General features: G+C 48.2%; 1 protein-coding gene and 1 long non-coding RNA gene across 3 annotated transcripts in view; one reads left to right on the top strand and one right to left on the bottom strand.

Annotated features, from left to right (window-relative positions):
* The first annotated feature begins 89 nt into the window (after positions 1-89).
* On the top strand, positions 90-13,170 carry CDC25C (cell division cycle 25C). Of its 2 annotated transcripts, none has more exons than XM_045026353.1 (15): positions 90-362; positions 1,515-1,606; positions 2,765-2,798; positions 5,989-6,022; positions 6,201-6,287; positions 6,609-6,686; positions 7,155-7,292; positions 7,748-7,831; positions 8,141-8,293; positions 8,957-9,058; positions 9,552-9,614; positions 10,061-10,159; positions 10,286-10,419; positions 10,546-10,657; positions 10,995-13,170. In XM_045026353.1, the coding sequence occupies exons 1-15, from the start codon at positions 94-96 to the stop codon at positions 11,133-11,135; spliced, it is 1,620 nt and encodes a 539-aa protein (XP_044882288.1). In that variant the 5' UTR covers positions 90-93; the 3' UTR covers positions 11,136-13,170. The 2 variants fall into 2 exon arrangements, with proteins under 2 accessions (XP_044882288.1, XP_044882287.1); XM_045026352.1 differs by having other exon boundaries at positions 2,759-2,798.
* LOC123375471 overlaps positions 8,176-17,625 on the bottom strand; it is a 73,251-nt gene continuing 63,801 nt past the window's right edge. Inside the window, exons 4-5 of the long non-coding RNA XR_006581465.1 lie at positions 13,283-13,437; positions 8,176-8,308 (exon numbers count right to left, since the gene is read on the bottom strand). This is a non-coding gene — a long non-coding RNA (uncharacterized LOC123375471). The remainder of the gene's footprint in view (positions 8,309-13,282; positions 13,438-17,625) is intronic.

The raw sequence follows: 17,625 nt of genomic DNA, 5'->3' as shown, positions 1-17,625 counted from the left end.
GTGTTTGGTCCCGTCCCCCGGTCGCCCTGATTGGCTACGGTCGGCAACAATCTCTGTGATTGGCTGGGATCCAGCGGCAGGTTTAAGTTCCCCATGTTCTATTTTCATTCAAGTCTGCGGAGCCGGGGCCTGGCGCGGCCCTGGGGATGCTCTAGGTGGCGGTCCCGCGGCGCCATGGCCGGGAGTCTCTCCCCCGGGGCCCCCGGCGGCCCCCGCTCGCGCCTCGGCTTCCGAGCCAGCTGCAGGATGGTGCTGGACTTGCTGCGGGACACCGAGGTCTCCCTGCCCTTCACCCCGGACCGGCCCCGCACCCCGGTCACCGACCTCGCTCGGGGCTTCAGGAACCTCAGCACCGTGGCTGGGTAAATCCCGTCCGGCCGCCTGGGCCACCCTCCGCCCGGGCGCGGGGAGAATCTCCCGACGGGCAGCTGGGATGCGGAACAGCCCCAGGCACGAGTGACGTGCCGGGGCAGAGACTCGGCAGCCAGCCTGGCGGACAGGAAATCTGCCCCGCACCCGCCCCGTAGCAGAACAGGGGCAACGTACGAGCCTAGCTTGTTCTTATGCTGAAATCCTTTGGTGTTTCATCCACCTGCCGCTCAGGCTGCCCAGCAGGCAGAGACCTAAGAGCGCTTCTGATCTCCCCACGGCATGGTGAGGGGCCCAAGCAGGGCAGGTAGCATTGGAAAAGGGCGGGGGGGGGAAAGAGACCAGTCTCTTTGCTCAGCTTGGGTCAGCATGAACACATCAACTAGGCTCCTACTACAAGGATTGGGTCAGCAGCTTGCTCTTGATGGGTGGGGGCAGGGTTGATAAATTCAGGCCTAAATTTAGGATTTTCTTGCTGTTTAGTGTTTGCATCACTGTGTTGAAAACAACTTTAGTCTAAAGGTTGTGATGCCTGCGAGGCCTGCTCAAAAGGAACCAAAGAGGACTATAAGACTCTCTGTCCCAGCACCGGCTTCTGCAAGGAACTCTTGGGGGGGGGGGAGGGGGAGAGAGGCAAATCATTTAAAAAAAAGTTTCTTGGTGTGAACAGCATCTTTTTATAAAGGCACCCTCAAAACCTCCAGAAATGGCTCACAAAGTTCAGTATCAGAGGGGTAGCCGTGTTAGTCTGGTTCTGTAGAAGCAGCAAAGAATCCTGTGGCACCTTATAGACTAACAGACGTTTTGCAGCATGAGCTTTCGTGGGTGAATACTTGCATCCGAAGAAGTGGGTATTCACCCACGAAAGCTCATGCTGCAAAACGTATGTTAGTCTATAAGGTGCCACAGGATTCTTTGCTGCTTTCACAAAGTTCAGGTTCTGAGCCCTTTGGATAGGGCTGGGGAAGGTACCTCTTATGGTTCCAGCGGCTCTAAGTAGGTACATGATGCAGAAGAGAGTTCTGACAGAGATTCTGCTGTTGGATCCAGTGCAGTCTCATACCTTGATGTCCACATGCTGATTTACAAAAATGTCACAATTTTTCGCATCCCCTGATACTTTTGATTTTGATTTGTTGTTGTAGGGATACGCCAAAGTGCTGTCTAGATCTGTCGGATCTCAGCAGTGGTGAGGAGATGCCTGCCTTCAGTTTCACCCATTCCCCAGACATGGCTGGTAAGAGCTGACTGGCTGGGACAAAATTCTGAGCCTTAGCCCTAGTTTTATTGCTTGCTATTATGCTGGTGGCAAGACCCAAAAGAACATTTTGGTTACAACTAGTACTGCCAGCCAGCTCAGCTCCTTCCCATTATTACTATTTTATTGTATATTTTGTATTGCAGGAATGCCTACCTAGGGGTCCCAGTCAAGGACCAGTACCTCATTTTGCAATATGCTGTTAAATAAGTAATAAGAGAGTTCCTGAGAACTCTCTCATTCGGGGATTATGAAAAGATTCAACGTGTGTCTTAAACAGATAGATGGGTTGTGGTTAGATGAAGACAAGTAAAACAAGCACATTTTGCATAGTATAGGCAGTAGCTGCAACTCACCTGACTGGCCATTTCCAACAGTCAGTGCTTGTAATTGTTAATAATGGTGCCAAGACTCTCTGAATCCTCAACTCCAGCTGTACACCCCTTCAATAGGAGACAGTCCAAAAGGAGCCCAGCTTCCAGAAGGATGAGGCTTCACAACCTAGCCAGATGGACAGGACTCCGCCATCCTTATAGGGAAAAGATTGGCTGTTGTATCTATTCTTCTAGAATGCTCTCTTGAACTGTTCTCTAACTGTGCTGTTGCCAAAGCATGGAAAGCATTGGCACATGGGATAATTGGTCTTTACAGTTTACATAAATCTAGGGATGTTGTTGCAACACATCAGCAATATTAGTGGAGCACATCCCCATCTCACTGTGCCTTAAAAGTGAAGGTTACAAATATAGTCTTCCTTGAACAAGTTAAATCAACAGCAAACGCTGCTTTACTCATTTTGTGAATTTCAACATCTTCACGTTTGTCTCATCCATCCCTCGGGACTGTGCAATACTGAGCCTTGCTGTATAACTTCTAGATTTTTTCCCACTGTAGTTTAAAATGTCTCCAGTTACTTCCTGGAGACCATTCCACAGCCTTGGTCTCCTCACTAGGAGGTGTTCCTGATATTCAGCCTACCATTATCCTTTTCTGTCTAATCTCCCATCTTGGATAGTCATAGAATGTTGGCCACTGGGGACTCTAGATGCCTTTTCTTCATTTCACATAATTGCTCCTACTTTATTCTCCATGCTCATGCCCACTGTGTTTTGCTGGCTTATCTCTCTTCAGTTGCAGGTCGGGTGGATTCATCAGGACCTCAGGATGGACTGTAAGTTCTGTATATCAGGGCTCTTCTATGAGCACTCATCACTACAGTATCTGTAGTTCCTGTTAATAAGCCAGATCAGATGAAGAATGATATGCTCTGAAATGGCAATACATACCACGCTTGGGCTAAGGAAGAGATTCCCCCTCAAAAGTAGCAGGGATCTTTCCTGTCCTGTCCAGACAGTCTTCTTATCTTTATAAAATGTGAGTGGCTCCTGGCTGGAAGATACTGTGTAGTTAAGCAAGGAGTGTTAACATTTAGGTTCTAGAAGGAGTGCACCATGTGCCATGTCATGCAAATCTTTCCTTTCCAGCTGCTGAGTCTTTGCAATCCTTTTCCTTTTGAACTCTATTTAATCATAACCACCATTAATTTACAGAGAGGGTCAGTAATAATATGGACTCCTTCACCTCCAATCAGCTGTTCAGATCTGGCTACCGTTAGTAGTAACCAAAAGTAGTTTCTATTCCGTGGCTCTAGTTCTCATGTGAAATGAGCATTGTGTGTTTTTTTTTAAACCGAGTCAGCCCAGTTCCTAGTTGAGAGGTTTTCACATCACAAAAGAACACTGCTTTGTCAGCAGCCTCAATGGAGAGACCAAGGAGTAAATGGGCTACAGTAATTGAATTCGCTTTGATGGGATCCTTCCAAAACATGATTGAGGCATGTGAGGGGGTGAAGTGAAGTTCTGTGCTGCAGCTGTCCATACAGTACCTGTTCTGTGGCTAGTCTCCAGCACGGTCAGGCAGGCACCATTTCTGGTGTATATCTGCATTGCTGTGCTCACATGTGAAAAGAGCAGCAAGGTAAAATAAAAAAGATCTCTGAGTAAATCTGAAGGCCTGTTGTAATAATTAGGCCTACAAATTTACTCTTAATTATGAGCTCAACTGTAGTAAATATAAAAATGTTCATAATATGTGACAATAGCCAATAACAACAAATGTTGATGGGACAAGATACAAAAGGGATACAGAAAAACTGAATGAGTCTAAACAAAAAGGCAACTTTGCTATAACTCAAGGACTATATTAAAATCATGCCTGTGGAACCAGAAATTAAGTAATCAAAATTGGTATGTCAGAAACTAGCCCTAACTGGTGGAATAAATAATAAACATTCCTTACTGAAAACAATTTGACCTACTCTCATTAACATCTGTTATGACAGGTAACATCTTAGAACTTTCATACAGTTAGGGTAAAGTTGTAGGGCCAGTTATTACAACAGCTATTTTACCCACTGTTTCCTTTATGGGTCCTTAAAGAAAGAGATTTGGGGAAGAAAATAGAGAAGGACAGATGGAAGAACAAATGGAAGCAAGCTTTGCCATCATGGCTGTTACCCCCACCATCTCCTGGGTTTCTGAGCCTCTATTACCCTAATCCTGAGCAATGTCCTGACCAGACTGAGCCAGACTACATTGCCACCCATAGCAGCTCCAGCTGAATCCCAACCACCAACTGAGATGAAACAAGATTGGATTTAAACTGGAGCTGTTGCTGCAGCTGTCATTAATCTCAACTAACTTATTTTATTTTATTTTCCCCAAAGGGACAGTTTAGGACTTTAACAGAAGTAGCAACAACAACAGCTCCAGCTCATCTCAACTAACTTTTTCACTCTTACCAAAGAAGACAGTAATTATCATAGGACTGGAAGGGACCTTGAGAGGTTATCTAGTCTAGTCCCCTGCATTCATGGCAGGACTAAATACTATCTAGTTCACCTTTGATACCATTGAATAGACTGTCACACAAGGGGTTTTTTTCTTCTAAAACTCTCTACAGCTAACAGGAAAGGGAACAAGGGATGTTAAAATTAAAACCTTACTTAATACTTTACATGTTAAATGCCCTAACTGCTTTCCTTCTTTTCTGCATCTTTAATAAAAGATTAAAAAGGATTTTTAATGATGTGTCTGCCATAGTACTAAGCAGGCTGTGGTCCCTGTATACCAAACCCCAGACCTAGTTTAATAGAGTTTAATGTTGGACAGTGACTGGGTTATGTTAACACCTTCAGCCCATATTCCATCTAAATTAGTACAGCAGGCCACTGGTCTCTTCTTCCTCAAATCCTCCTCAAGAACCACTTCTGCTGAGATCCTGCACAAGATCACTGACCAATGACAGCAAGGCTGGCTGGGCTGAGTGCAGTTTGTAAAATTAACAGGATGACTGTGCAGCATCCAGCCCTATGGCCATGGTTGGATCGGATCCCATCCCCCCAACAATGCACACCCTCCTCTGTCTGGCACGCTCCTTGGCAAGTCTTATTTCAGATTAGACTCAGCTCTTTGGGGCAGTGCCAGCGCAGTGATGCCCAAGCAGGGCCTTTGGGCACTACTGCTATACACAAGAGAACAATCTTTGAAGTTTGTTCAGAGTTTCCTAGATGGGAGCTTATTGCTTCCCTGCCCTGCCCACCCATGCAGGAGACTTTCCAGACCAGGTGGTGCATGTGGCTAGGCTGCTGTCAGAAATGGCTGTTTTCTCTCCTACACACTCATCAACATGTTCCTCTCATGAGACAGCCTCCTGCTGATTACAGACAGCCTGCAGGTTCTTGCCTAGAGCGGCTCCCCCCATCGTCTTTAGCTGGCCACATGTAGTACATATGTTTTCTGGTTTCAGTCCTGCCTGGGCCTGGATAGGTGGTGTTGGGTCTGGAGGCCTTTGAAGGGAACAATTCAATCTCTCTTTTCTGAGCCTACTGACAACGCAGTGTTTTTTGTGATGTGGAAACTTGATTTTTAGGGTCACCATGGGAGCACCAGTTGTATTGGGTGTGGTATTATTTCTTACTCAGTTTTACACAAGACTCTGGAAATATGAGAGAGACAGTTTGCAGCTGGCCAGCCATGTCCTGTTCAGCATAAATAGGGGGATGAGCTGTAAAATGAGGGGCAGGATCCCTGAGTTCTAATCCCAGCTCTGCCAGTGACTCACCGTGTGGCCCAGGGCGAGATTCTGTTTCTCTGAGACTCAGTGTCCCTTCCATAAAATGGGATAACTGTCCTGTCCTGCCCGCTGAGCATCACCAGGGTGCTGTGTTAGTGCTGAGCATTGTCATTCACCATAAGTTCTGCAGGGACATACTGAAGTGGGTGGGTCCCCCCTGAGGACGTGCAGGCTGGACAGCAGAGCAAGTCCCAAGACACTCTAACAGGCTGTTTTTCTCCCTGCAGAGAGGCACAGAGGCAGAATGTAAAATCTTTCCTGGTAAGTGACTCCTCTGCGTTGGGAGACAGGTTATTTTGTTACCGGGTGGAGTTGGGGCACCTGAGCAGGACCAGGAAATGCTGTGGGCTGGTGTAAGGAGGCTAGGTGAAGTGGGACACTGACTGCAGGCCTCATGTTTACCATTGACCCAGTGAACGATCCCTTCTGTGCATTGTAGCCCCAGGTATTCTGCAGCACACCAAGTTCCCCGGGCTCCATGCATCGAGAGGGCAACGAGATAGACAACTCCCTGAACAAGGAAAACGTGAGTACCTGCTGGATGGGGCCGGGGGGCTGCACAGGCATTTGCTGGAAGTAGTGGCAGATGGGAGCACATGTCAGTAGTGCAGCTCTGTAGCACAGAATCCTTACCAGGCACTGACTATGGAAGGGAGTAATCCTCTAGGATCCCCAAATTGCCTTTCCTCTTTCCGCACTAACTGTGGTGCTGAATCTACTCCTAACCAAGATCCAGTGCCTGTTTAATGCCAGGGAAGGTTTGAAACTGTCTTAGGTTCTTGACCCTGGAGGTGGCGGATGTGGCCAGCTCTCAGCTCAAGGCCCCTTGCCCTTTCTCTTGTTTCAGGAGGGCGGCTGGTTTAAGCGCCCAGGGTGGCAAATGCCTAGGTCCCTGCTGTTTCGAAAGAGAGCGATAGCTCAGCTGGTGAGTTAATGCTTCAGGCTTCTCAGTATCCAATGGCCTGATACGGTGAGTGTGGAGAGGATAATGCCAATGATAGACAGGGCTGGATGGGGATGAGCCTTCCTCTGAGATGTGGAGGAGGGGAGCAGTCTGGGTCAGATCTCCCTTTTCTGATGAGAGGCACTGTCTGTGCCTTGTCTGAAGCCCTGCTTTCTGTGGAGAGCAGGAATCAGAGAGGTCACAGGTTTGTGAATTGGTTTGATGCTGGGGGCAGTCAGGGAAGTCTGCTCTGCAACAGCCCTAGGCAGTACTCTTTGGGATTAGTTAACAGACTGACCATATGGAGTCTGGTTCTCCACCATCAGGAGTTACTGTCAATGGGTGGCACTGGACAGCATGGCAGAGCAGGTCTGGGATCTGCAGTGCAGCTTGCCTGGGTGGGAACAAGGCACTTTTGCAGGACTCTAACTCCATCTCTTCCCGTGTCAGGATGCAGGGGGCTTGGAGGAGTGTGAAGTGAAAGATTTGGGCAGCCCAATTGCTGCAGTGGCACCACATCCACGCAGAATGGCAAAGAATTTGGATAGCTTTGAAGAGCTCTTCCCCAATGAACAAGAAGACAAGGAGGTGAGAGGAGCCAAGCATAGTCATCATCTGCCCTGCATGTAGTCCACTGTGTGCTTCATGGAGCAGTTCACAGGCTGGGGAAGTAGACACTTCAGAGTCTGTCCTGGACTGGACTGACAGGCTACCAAGAGACAGCAGGTGTTTGGGAGCATTCTGGATGTTTCTTGGGACCTGGGCAGCTTTGGTAGTGTTTAGCTGGACAAAGTATTGGCAGCCTGAGCTCCACTGGGAGAAGATGCAGAGCTCAACTCTCCCCTTCCCACAGCTGGAGGAGGGGAGCTATCTGGGATGTGGAGAGCAGCCCTCCTGGACGCTAGCAGATCTCTAGCTGTGTGTCCTCCCTCCATCACTGGGCACAGCAGCACACAGCTACAGGTTACTCTTGGTCACTGGATGCCTGACAGTGATTTCAGGTGAGTTGTGCTTGTGGTTAATGCTGTTTCTCTGCCCCCCAGAAACGAGTGGCTGGGAACCTGTCCTCCAGCATGGCTATCCTGCTCTCTGGACCCCTCCTCACACAGGACATCAATGTCAGTGAAGTGAGTGAGCTTACCTACTAATACATCATTAAATCAGACCTGCCCAGGTGTCTGGGCAAAGCTTGTATCCTGCAGGGCAAAAATCATTCTTGGACTTGGGGGTGCTGCTTGGGCTGGCATTGCTCACTATCCACTTATTGATATTCTAGGAGGAGCTGCTCTGTTTCCAGCTCCAAAGGGGCTTTATAGGGATGGGCCTCTGCAACCCAGGCTTCCGGGCAGGGAGTATTGCTCCAAGAATGTTGAGCTGGGGAGATGGCACCCCCTTGTGACTTGCCTTTCCTTTCCCTCTTGTCTGTCTCCAAGCAGGTCTCTATCAACAGAAGTCGCCTGTACCGCTCACCGTCCATGCCAGAGAAGTTGGACAGACCAGTGCTGAAGCGAATAGTGAGATGCCAGGACAATGAAACTCCAGTCAAGGGGAAACTGAGACGTAGCCGTGTCTATGAGGAGCTGGAGCAGGTAAGGGAGCCAGACCTGGGAATCATTAAGAAAGGGATAGATAATAAGACAGAAAATATCATACTGCCTCTATATAAATCCATGGTACGTCCACATCTTGAATATTACGTGCAGATGTGGTCTGTCCATCTCAAAAAGATATATTGAAATTGGAAAAGGTTCAGAAAAGGGCAACAAAAATGATTGGGGGTATGGAACAGCTTCCATATGAGGAGAAATTAATAAGACTGGGACTTTTCACCTTGGAAAAGAGATGACTAAGGGGGGATATGCCAGAGGATGTTATGAAGGCCAAGACTATAACAGACTTCAAAAAATAACTAGATAAGTTCATGGAGGACAGGTCCATCAATGGCTATTAGCCAGGATGGGCAGGGATGGTGTCCCTGGCCTCTGTTTGCCAGAAGCTGGGAATGGGCAATAGGGAATGGATCAGTTGATGATTACCTGTCTGTTCATTCTGGGGCACCTGGCATTGGCCACTGTCTAACCCAGTCTGGCCGTTCTTATGCCAGGGGCTTTGGAGGGGGTAGTCCAGCCTTTGCTTTGGGGAAACTGTAAGACGGGTGTTGCCCAGCCCATATGGGCAGAGCCACACAGTGGAGTAGCTGGTTAGGGACTGGTTGGCTTGTGCATTGCTGATGGCTGCCTGGTTGGTTGCAGGGCACAACTCTGAAGAAGACGGCCTCACTCTCAGACATGGAAATTGTCAAAGTTCTTGATCAGGACTATGGCTTCCGACAGCTCATTGGGGACTTCTCTAAGGTCTGTGTCTGCTCCAGCCCCCTGTGCCCTGAGCAGTCTTCCAGCTCTCAGAAGGGGTATGCCTTGACGTGGGAGAAGGAGCCACCTAATACTGATGTGCAGAGCTGGTTATTTTCCTTGCTGCACAGCAGCGGGATGAGAATCCTAGGCCGTAACCCCCAGAGACACTCCTAGGGAGCTGGTTTGGTTTCTACATGTTAAACAATCTTTGATTCAGAATCAAATCCCGATGCCCCCAGGGAGGTGGCAGGTAAATCAAGGATCAGAGAGCAATATCTCTTAGCAAACACAGGAATCCTGTGCTCAAAGAAACATTTATGGATTTAATCAGAGGATGGAGAATGTGGGTGGGTTGAGTGGATGGGGGGTGAAGGATACAGGGACAGTCACCACAGGGCCTGGGGGGTGGAAACCAGTCTGAGTTTCAGCATCTAGAAGAGCAGGGGCCTTGCAGCTATTATGATTCTGAGCTGGACTGAGAGTGTCTTTCTAGGTGTATGCGCTGCCGACAGTGACAGGAAGGCAACAGGATCTGAGATACATCACCCCGGAGACTGTGAGCAATGGCCTCCTGCCATGTCTGTAACTGTGTCCTTCCCCACCCCAAGCGTGCCTGTGCTCCTAGCTATGCCTCTCCCTCCCCTCCAACATCCTTGTGTGTTCCTCCTGAGAGCTGCTTGGTGAGGGCTGTTTGACCTGCCTGTTGAAGCTGCTGCTTATGAACCCTGGTTCAAGTCTTGACTGCATTAATGTGGAGAAAGACTCCCTAATCCAGCCTTCAAAGCTTGTTAGCACTAGAGCATAACTAGCCACGCCCTTTTCCAGCCACAAGCATCACTTGAACGTTCTCTCGTATTTTGGCTGAGTGATCCCTGCTGCACACAGCCTGTGCCTCTTGCTGGCCTGACAAGAAGAGCCCTTCTGTCTCAGAAGGGGAAGTTGTGTAGCTGGGAGCTGCTCCTCATTGTTGAATCCTTTAAGTGTAAATTGGATCCTTTACAGGTGGCTGCTCTTCTCTTTGGGCAATTCCAAAGCTTGATTGAGACATTCTACATCATCGACTGTCGCTACCCCTATGAGTATCTGGGGGGGCACATAAAGGTGAGGGAACTGGGGAGTCTGAAGTAGGGTGGAACTGCGCAGGGGCACCAGGTGTCTGTCGATATCCCCATGTGTTGCTGAGAATCAATCTTTCTCCCTCCCCTCCCGCCCTTTTATGCACTGCAGGGGGCTCTGAACTTTCACAGGCAGGAAGATGTCTTTGAATTCTTGCTGAAGAAGCCTCTGTTCCCATCCACGCCACAGAAACGCATTGTCCTTGTGTTCCACTGTGAATTCTCCTCAGAACGGGGCCCCAAGATGTGAGTGCAGGTCCTGTCTGGTCAGAGCTTGGGAAAAGGCAGCTGCTAGCAGGGGGTGGGTGCTCCTTGCTGAAATAACTCCTGCTGCTGCCTGTCTGACTTAGCTCCACATGTTGCTGTTTGAAGGTGCCGCTATCTGAGGGCAGAAGATCGAGCCATGAATGAGTACCCTGCACTGCACTATCCTGAGCTCTACGTCCTGAAGGGAGGCTACAAGGAGTTCTTCCCTGAGTACATGGTAATGGCAGGGCATCCAACTGGTGGGGATAAGGAGTCTCAGACCTTCTGAGATGGGGGCTGACTTGCCTCAAGGCCACAGCAAGTCAGAAAAGTCAGTGTTAGCAGTGGGATTAGAACTGAGTTCCTGGCTTCCATTGCTGTGCTTAGACCACTAGACTGTGCCCCGCTGCCCACTAGTAGGTGTTGGTTACCAGTGAGGTGAAACCACAGAAACAATGCCATACCACTGAGAACACAGCAGAACCAGCTCCTGCCATTGGAATTGTCTAGATGGGCTGGCTAGGGTTCCCTTGCTCTAGCTAGATAATGTGTCGTGTCTTCCCTTCCCTTCTCAGGAGCTATGTGAACCCCAGGACTACTGTCCAATGCACCACCAGGACTACAAAGCAGAGTTGCTGAAATTCCGTACCAAGAGCAAGTTGTGGGCTGGAGACCGGAGGAGACGCAACCAAATCACGCGTCTCATGAAGTTGTGAGGGCAGAGGCAGCAGCCTTGAGTGGGAACTGCTTGGAAGGGCTCTGCCTTGCACAGCAACAGTCTTTTTTTCTCTTGGAAGTGGGTCACTCAGTGACAGTCAGAGGCTGGAAAGTGGGAACCTGCCTTGTCCTGTGGAAACTGCAGCCACCTTCAGCCACTTCAGATGCTAACAAATGCTACAGGAAGGCTGGTTAAAAGGTCTTGATTCTTGATGCTACATTTTGGAAAGACTGTGGCTGAGCATGACCCGGGTGGACCTAGCAGTCTTTAAGGAAACTGGCGGGCTCCTTCACATGGAAGGCACAGTGTGGGCCAGGTTCTAGGCTGCCTCTCAATGTTGTGCCCAGCTATTGCAGAGCAGGGTATGTCACAGCCTGACCTTTGACTCCTTTTTCTATCTCCTGCTTCTAGCAGGAACCTCCATGTTTCTCTTCACTGTTACTCTAGGTTTTGCATTTAATTGTCTCTTTTTAGTGACAGAATAAACAGATACCAAAGTGCTTGATTTCAACAGCTCTCCCTGTCCCTCCAGCCTGGTGACTCCCACCCATTTGTGCCATTAGGATATTGTGAAATCATCTTGTGGCAGAAGCCCGTGGGTGACTAAACAGATGCCAAATCCTGGCCTGTGATTGGCTGAGAAGTCCTGTGATGTCTAAGCCTCTATAAGGTTAACACTTATGTTAACCAATCAGATGACATCTCTCCTGCATCCTTATTAGCACCTCAGTCAGTTAAGGAATTGATGAACAGCAGCTATCAAATCACATATGCAAATCTTTGCTTCCTGCCTGGCTCACTAGGATTTTGACTTCTACCATTATCTCCATTTAGAATGTTGGGGAAAAGACAAGTTTGAAATGCCCACCCATAAAGAGGGGGAGTTAACCATTTATATGGATAAGGAGAACATCCCGTTAGGAGAAATATGAATCCTGCTTCAAGGCACATGCCAACTGCCAAAATTAGGAAGAAACTTCCTGGGGGGCAGGTTATTCCAAAATTGTCCATTATGGGGTTTTTTGCACCTTCCTCTGAAGCTTATAGCAGGGGCACTCTCTGGCAGGAGCCTGGGCTAGATGGAGCCCTGGGCTAGAAATCCTTATGTCCCAGTTCTATTTTGCATGGACATTGAGAATGTATATAATAAAACAGGCAGTCTTGTTCTTGAGGTAAACAATGACCCAGGCAAATAAATACTGATGCTAATTGAAAGACAAATATTCTCCATACAGTAGAGAAGTGGGTACTGCTTTACAGCCCAGTAAGAGATGGCCCCAGCTCCAAAGAGCCTGCAGTGTAGACTAGAAAAGGCATGATATAGAGGAGATGGCATTGGCCTGAGGGTGGGGACAGTGTGTGGTCTTGGACACAACCTGTGCTATTTTTCTGTGTGTTAGAATTTTGAATTTACCTACTGTGAGAAAATGTTAGTTTGTTTCCTATTTACATTGTCAGTAGCTTCTACTTCGTTCCTTCTGCTCCCAAAAAGCAATAACTCTGGGGCCTACAAAGAGCAGGAAAGATTGGGTGAGTTCACATTTACTTCTTTCAATCTATCCAAGCCAATCTGGGAGCAACAGAAAATCCAAAGATCTTCCTTCGGCTCTGAGGAATGCAAGCTTTCTTTCTGCACAGCCTCTGTAACTAAGATCAATGATAGGAATAAATTCTTGTAGTGTCCTGACTCTGAGCACAGCTCCAGCTCTGTGTTTGCTTGGCCGGAAGAGCTGTTTAGCCTGTCCCACGCTGTCTCACAAGGCCAGCTCCGTCTGGCCTTGTCTGTAACGCTTCCTGGGGTTCTGTATAAGGAAGTTCAGGGGGAGCAGGCCTGGGGAAGAGCACAGAGCGGCTGCTAGGAGAAACAATTCCACCAGATGGCGCTGCTGCAATTCAGTGAAGGTGAAGAGATGGCGACGTCCCCATTGTCAGCTGGACTCGAGGCATATCTGATATCTGGGAAGGGGGTGTCAACACCAGGACGTGTGCTCCATGAAACAGTGCAGGGGGGAAGCACAGAGAATGGGGGCATCCCTACAGTTCTTGTGACTTCTCCAGAGGCTGGATGCAAGGGACTCTTCCCTCCAGAGTGTAATCCACTGGGGGGCCAGTACAGGAGCTTTACACCATATCCTTCATACTCACCAAGAAGAGCCAGTGCCAGGTTCCTGTGGTGTCTCTGATCCTCCTCACCCTGCTGCCTTGCTGTGAATGTTTCCTCCTAGTGATTGGGCATTTGGGACTGAGTTGTGGTTTGGCTTTTTTTCTTTTCCAGGTTTCATCTCCCATTCTGTAGTAAGCTGGGATGGGAGAGCAAAGTGCATACAGACATGCTATGAGAGAGCCTCTCTGCTCCTACACACTGCTGCTTCTGCAGGAGCTAGGGGCAAACACCTCTGAAATTGGACTTTTTCAGTACATTGCATCTAACTCAGCCTGTTCTCTTTATTCCCCTGGCTGACCGTCCAAGGTGTCCCCAGGTGCAGAGTTCATCTTGTCATCTATGGATCCAGGAGCTGCAGGTGTCTTTTAGGAGGAATGAGTTACCTGTAGAATGAGCTTACATAAATCCCGTCACTAGTTTCCCCTCTCAGGGTCACAGAGCTTGGGGTCCAGTGTGAGTATCTACACAGTGGTTTTTGAGCCCCCTTATCCAGAGTTAGCTGACTCAGCCCAGACATGTTTTTTTTCTCCCTGTGCAGACATAGCCTAAACATGCTGAGGGTACTCAGTAAATATAATTAAACTAATGCTTGAAAGGTTGGTTGAAATCTACTCAGCAGGGAGGAATGGGGGCTGATGTCTGTAAGAAGATAAAGCAAAGGAATGAGAACTTCCAAAAACCCTACTGCCAGGAACTTAATTTGGAGGATGCTGCCTCTGTGGACATAGCAGCTGTGTTGTGGTTCAAAGTCCTGCTCTCGGGGAGAAGCCTGTACCTCAGTCTCTCCTGGCAGAGTCATTGCAGCACCTGATTCTGCTGATAAGGAGCAAAGCAAACACCAGCCCCGGCGCTGCTGCCTTGCCACGTGCCCATCTTTATTACTAGAGCCCTGCACAGATACAAAATTTGTATCCACATCTGATCCGTGATCCGCAAAAATGATCGGTGGATGTAAAGCAGATATTTGCAGGGCTTTAGATATAAAATTTGGATCCGCATCCATCCGTGATCTGCAAAAATGGTCCACGGATATCTGTGGATTTTCAGGGCTCTATTTATTACAATAAAAAAGGGCAAATGTACAAGTTTGGCTGAAATAAAAATGTTGCTATAGCCGGTGGGAGGCTGCATCCTCTGTGGGGAGGAGGAGAAAGGATTAACCAGCAGCATCTGTTTCTGTAGTTTGTCTCCAGCGCATGGCTTGAGGTGAAGGGGGATTCATAGATTCCCAGGCCAGAAGGGACCCTTGTGATCATCTAATTGGACCTTCTGTATAACACAGGCCACAGAACATCCCCAAAATAATTGCTGGAGTAGATTTTAGAAAAACATCCAACCTTGATGTAAAAATGGTCAGTAATGGAGAATCCACCAAGGAAAATGGGGTCTCAAACACGCATGCAGCCTGCAGAGTTATTTCCTGTGGCCCGCCATAGCTCCCCTCCCCTCCCGCCCCAGTGCGCCATGTCCCCGCTCCTCCACCTACCTCCTAGTGCTTCCCACCGCCAAACAGCTGTTTGGCAGTGCTTAGGACTTTCCAGGAGGGAGGGGGCGGAGTGGGGATGCCGCTCTCTCAGAGGATGGGCAGGGGTGGGGATTTGGGGAAGGGGTTGGAATAGGGGCAGAGTTGTGGCAGGGACTTTGGGGTAGGGGCAGGGCCACGTGTTTGAGACCCCTGTGATAGACTGTTAGGGGCACCAGGCACCATCGCCCAGGGGTCTCTCTGTTAGCGGTGCTGGGCACCCAGAGGTTCCCCTCTCCCCCCCCCCCCATTGCCCAGGGGTCTCTCCGTTGGGACACTGGACAGTGTCTGTGATGAAGTGGAAATTTTCTGTAACATTTTTATAATTCCTAGGTGAGCCTCAGTTTCCCCCTCAACTTTAGGCTGTGACCTGGGGGGGTAGAAAGGGTTACGCAGTGCATGAGAGAGTCGGCGTGGCAGGCCGCAGGAAACGGCCCATGGGCTGCATGTTTGAGACCCCTGGTGTAGATCATCATCGGTGTTACTGACCACATAAGGAATAGTTACAGGTGTTTATATTTTATTAAAACCCCTCTTTGCATTACAGTTTTTAAAAAGTTAATACATTGACTTTTAATAGCATCCTATAGTACTCTTAATTTTTTGACTATGCTTTTGTACTGTTGGATGAAAAGGTTTCAGTGATGCGGCCCTCAGGCTAATGTATTAGTCCTCATGGTGATTTGAGTTTGAGATCTCTGGGTTAACTACTCTCATGGTTCAAAATGTATGCATTACTTCCAGTCTGAATTCGTCTCGCTTCAGCTTCCAGCCATTGGATTGTGTTAGCCCTCTCTCTGCTTGACTGGAGTCCATTATTAAATAGTTTTTCCCCACGTAGATACTTACATACTGTAATCAACCTTTTCTTTGTTAGACTCAAAAGAGTTCAGTCTATTTAGCCTAGCACTAGAAGGCATGTTGTCTAATTCTTTAATCAGTCTTGTGGCTTTTTTCTGAACCTTTCCAATTTATCAACATCTTTCTTGAATTGGGGACACCAGCACTGGACACAAGTAATTTCTCTTCAATCAGCATCCACCCAGCCACGCTGCAGGAGCAGTAAAAACTTGTTTTCTTCTCCAGAGTTTCCCGCCTATTATCATGTGCAATGTAGCACACCAGGCATCTGAACAGCTGCTGGCCCTGAGGCACTGGAGCATCTGTTTGGGTCTCTTACCATGAACATGATCACAGCACAGCACATTCATTTTAGTTTTACCTCAGGCAAAGAAAGGGAAAGTAGCTGCACTGCCACAGCACCAATCACAAATACCGGGCAAAATAATGTCCCAAAAGCCAAAGGATTTGTGCTTTTAATAAAATATCTTGCTATCAAAGTCCTGTAGAATTTTCTTGTTAAAACTAAATAGACTCTGAAGTCTCTTTTTTTATGTTCCTCTTTTTCATGCTGACAAAATCTAACCTGACAACACAGGAACTCATAGCTGTCAGCTCCTGGACAAAGACTAGGGAATCCCCTTTCTGAGCCTCCCTTCTGGTCACCCAGACAGGCTGCCCCAGAATCCACACAGTCACACAGACGTACTTGCCAAAGCCAGTAACCAGTTTCTGTGGGAGTAACTGAGGACCATCTGTTTCCCTCTTTGCTTAGGATGGAGTCTAGCCTGGCGGTTGTGACAGACTGAGACTTTGGCCCAAGTGGGTCAGGGGTCTGAATTTCTGTTATTGACACTCCTGCCATCAAATCAAACAGGCCAAAATACGGGAGCTACTCTGAGCATGTTCAGCATGGGAACAAGCAGAAGGGAAAAATCTGAGGCAGGACTGGCCCACTGCCAACAGTGTGGAAGAGAAAGGGAAAAGGGCTTGTGGGCTGCTGATTTGAAGGGAGGGTCCCTGAACTTTCTGTGGCAGGAGCAGCCAGACCTCTTTAGGGTAGTAGTACCAATGTCAGGAATGGTGGAGTTGGTGTTTGGTTTCTTTGAATATTGACACTAACTTATGCTGGGCTGTTTACTTTAGGTTAATATGTCTGTCCTGCACAGGTGCTAATATGTGTGGTTAGTGTATTGTGTCTGTCCCTATCATGAGAGGACTGTGATGCTGTAAATATTAACCCTGGCAGAGGAGTGTTTGCACAGCCTTTCTCTAGTCTGCCTCCTGTGGCCCTCAGGGCAAGTCTACACTACAGTGCTAGACTGGTGCAGCTGCGCTGCTGTAGCGTGTCTGGTGAAGATGTGCCATGCCAATGGGAGAGTGGGTGCTCTCCCATCAGCATAATTACTCCACCTCAGTGACATAGCACTGGTGTGACAGCGTGAAACTTGCGTCACGGTGGGGGGCTTTTTCACACCCCTGCATGACAAAAGTTAGATCAATTTAAGTGGTAGTATAGACCTGCCAGTTAGTGCTCATGATTAACTTGCCCAGATCTTCTCTGCTCACTGAAGAGCAGAGGCTACACTGCACAGAGTGGCAGGAGCTGGTTTCCACTCCAAACTGGATTGCATGTGATCAGAGCCTCTGAACTGCAGCAAACCCCCACTGCGCTATATTTCAAGCACTGATAACATTAAATAAAACAAGCTACAGCTAAGTAACCTTCAGACTATGCTGCAAAGAAATCATTTGAAAATAAGGCTCTTTTATTGTCAGCCCCAGCTCCACCTTTCACTCTTCCAGGCCCGAGTTATGGTGTGTGGGCAACAGCTTAATTTTAAAATAATAATTTTGTTTAAATAAACAGGAAATAGCTTAAAAGACGTCAAACAAATTATCCATCTAAGGGGCCACAGCAGGCCCTCTCAGGGAAGGCTCCTGGAAGTAACAAAACCCTTA

This window comes from Mauremys mutica, chromosome 8, assembly GCF_020497125.1.
Source record: "Mauremys mutica isolate MM-2020 ecotype Southern chromosome 8, ASM2049712v1, whole genome shotgun sequence".
Lineage (NCBI taxonomy): Eukaryota > Metazoa > Chordata > Testudines > Geoemydidae > Mauremys > Mauremys mutica.
The sequence above is the reverse complement of the archived record's forward strand: the minus strand, read 5'-3'. Positions and strand labels throughout refer to the sequence as shown.

Excerpts from the sequence above, each read along its gene's own strand:
- CDC25C (XM_045026352.1), top strand. The coding sequence starts at position 94 with ATGTTCTATTTTCATTCAAGTCTGCGGAGCCGGGGCCTGGCGCGGCCC. Across the intron at positions 2,799-5,988 it reads TCAGGACCTCAGGATGGACT|AGAGGCACAGAGGCAGAATG; the intron begins GTAAGTTCTGTA and ends TTCTCCCTGCAG. Across the intron at positions 9,615-10,060 it reads GATACATCACCCCGGAGACT|GTGGCTGCTCTTCTCTTTGG; the intron begins GTGAGCAATGGC and ends GATCCTTTACAG.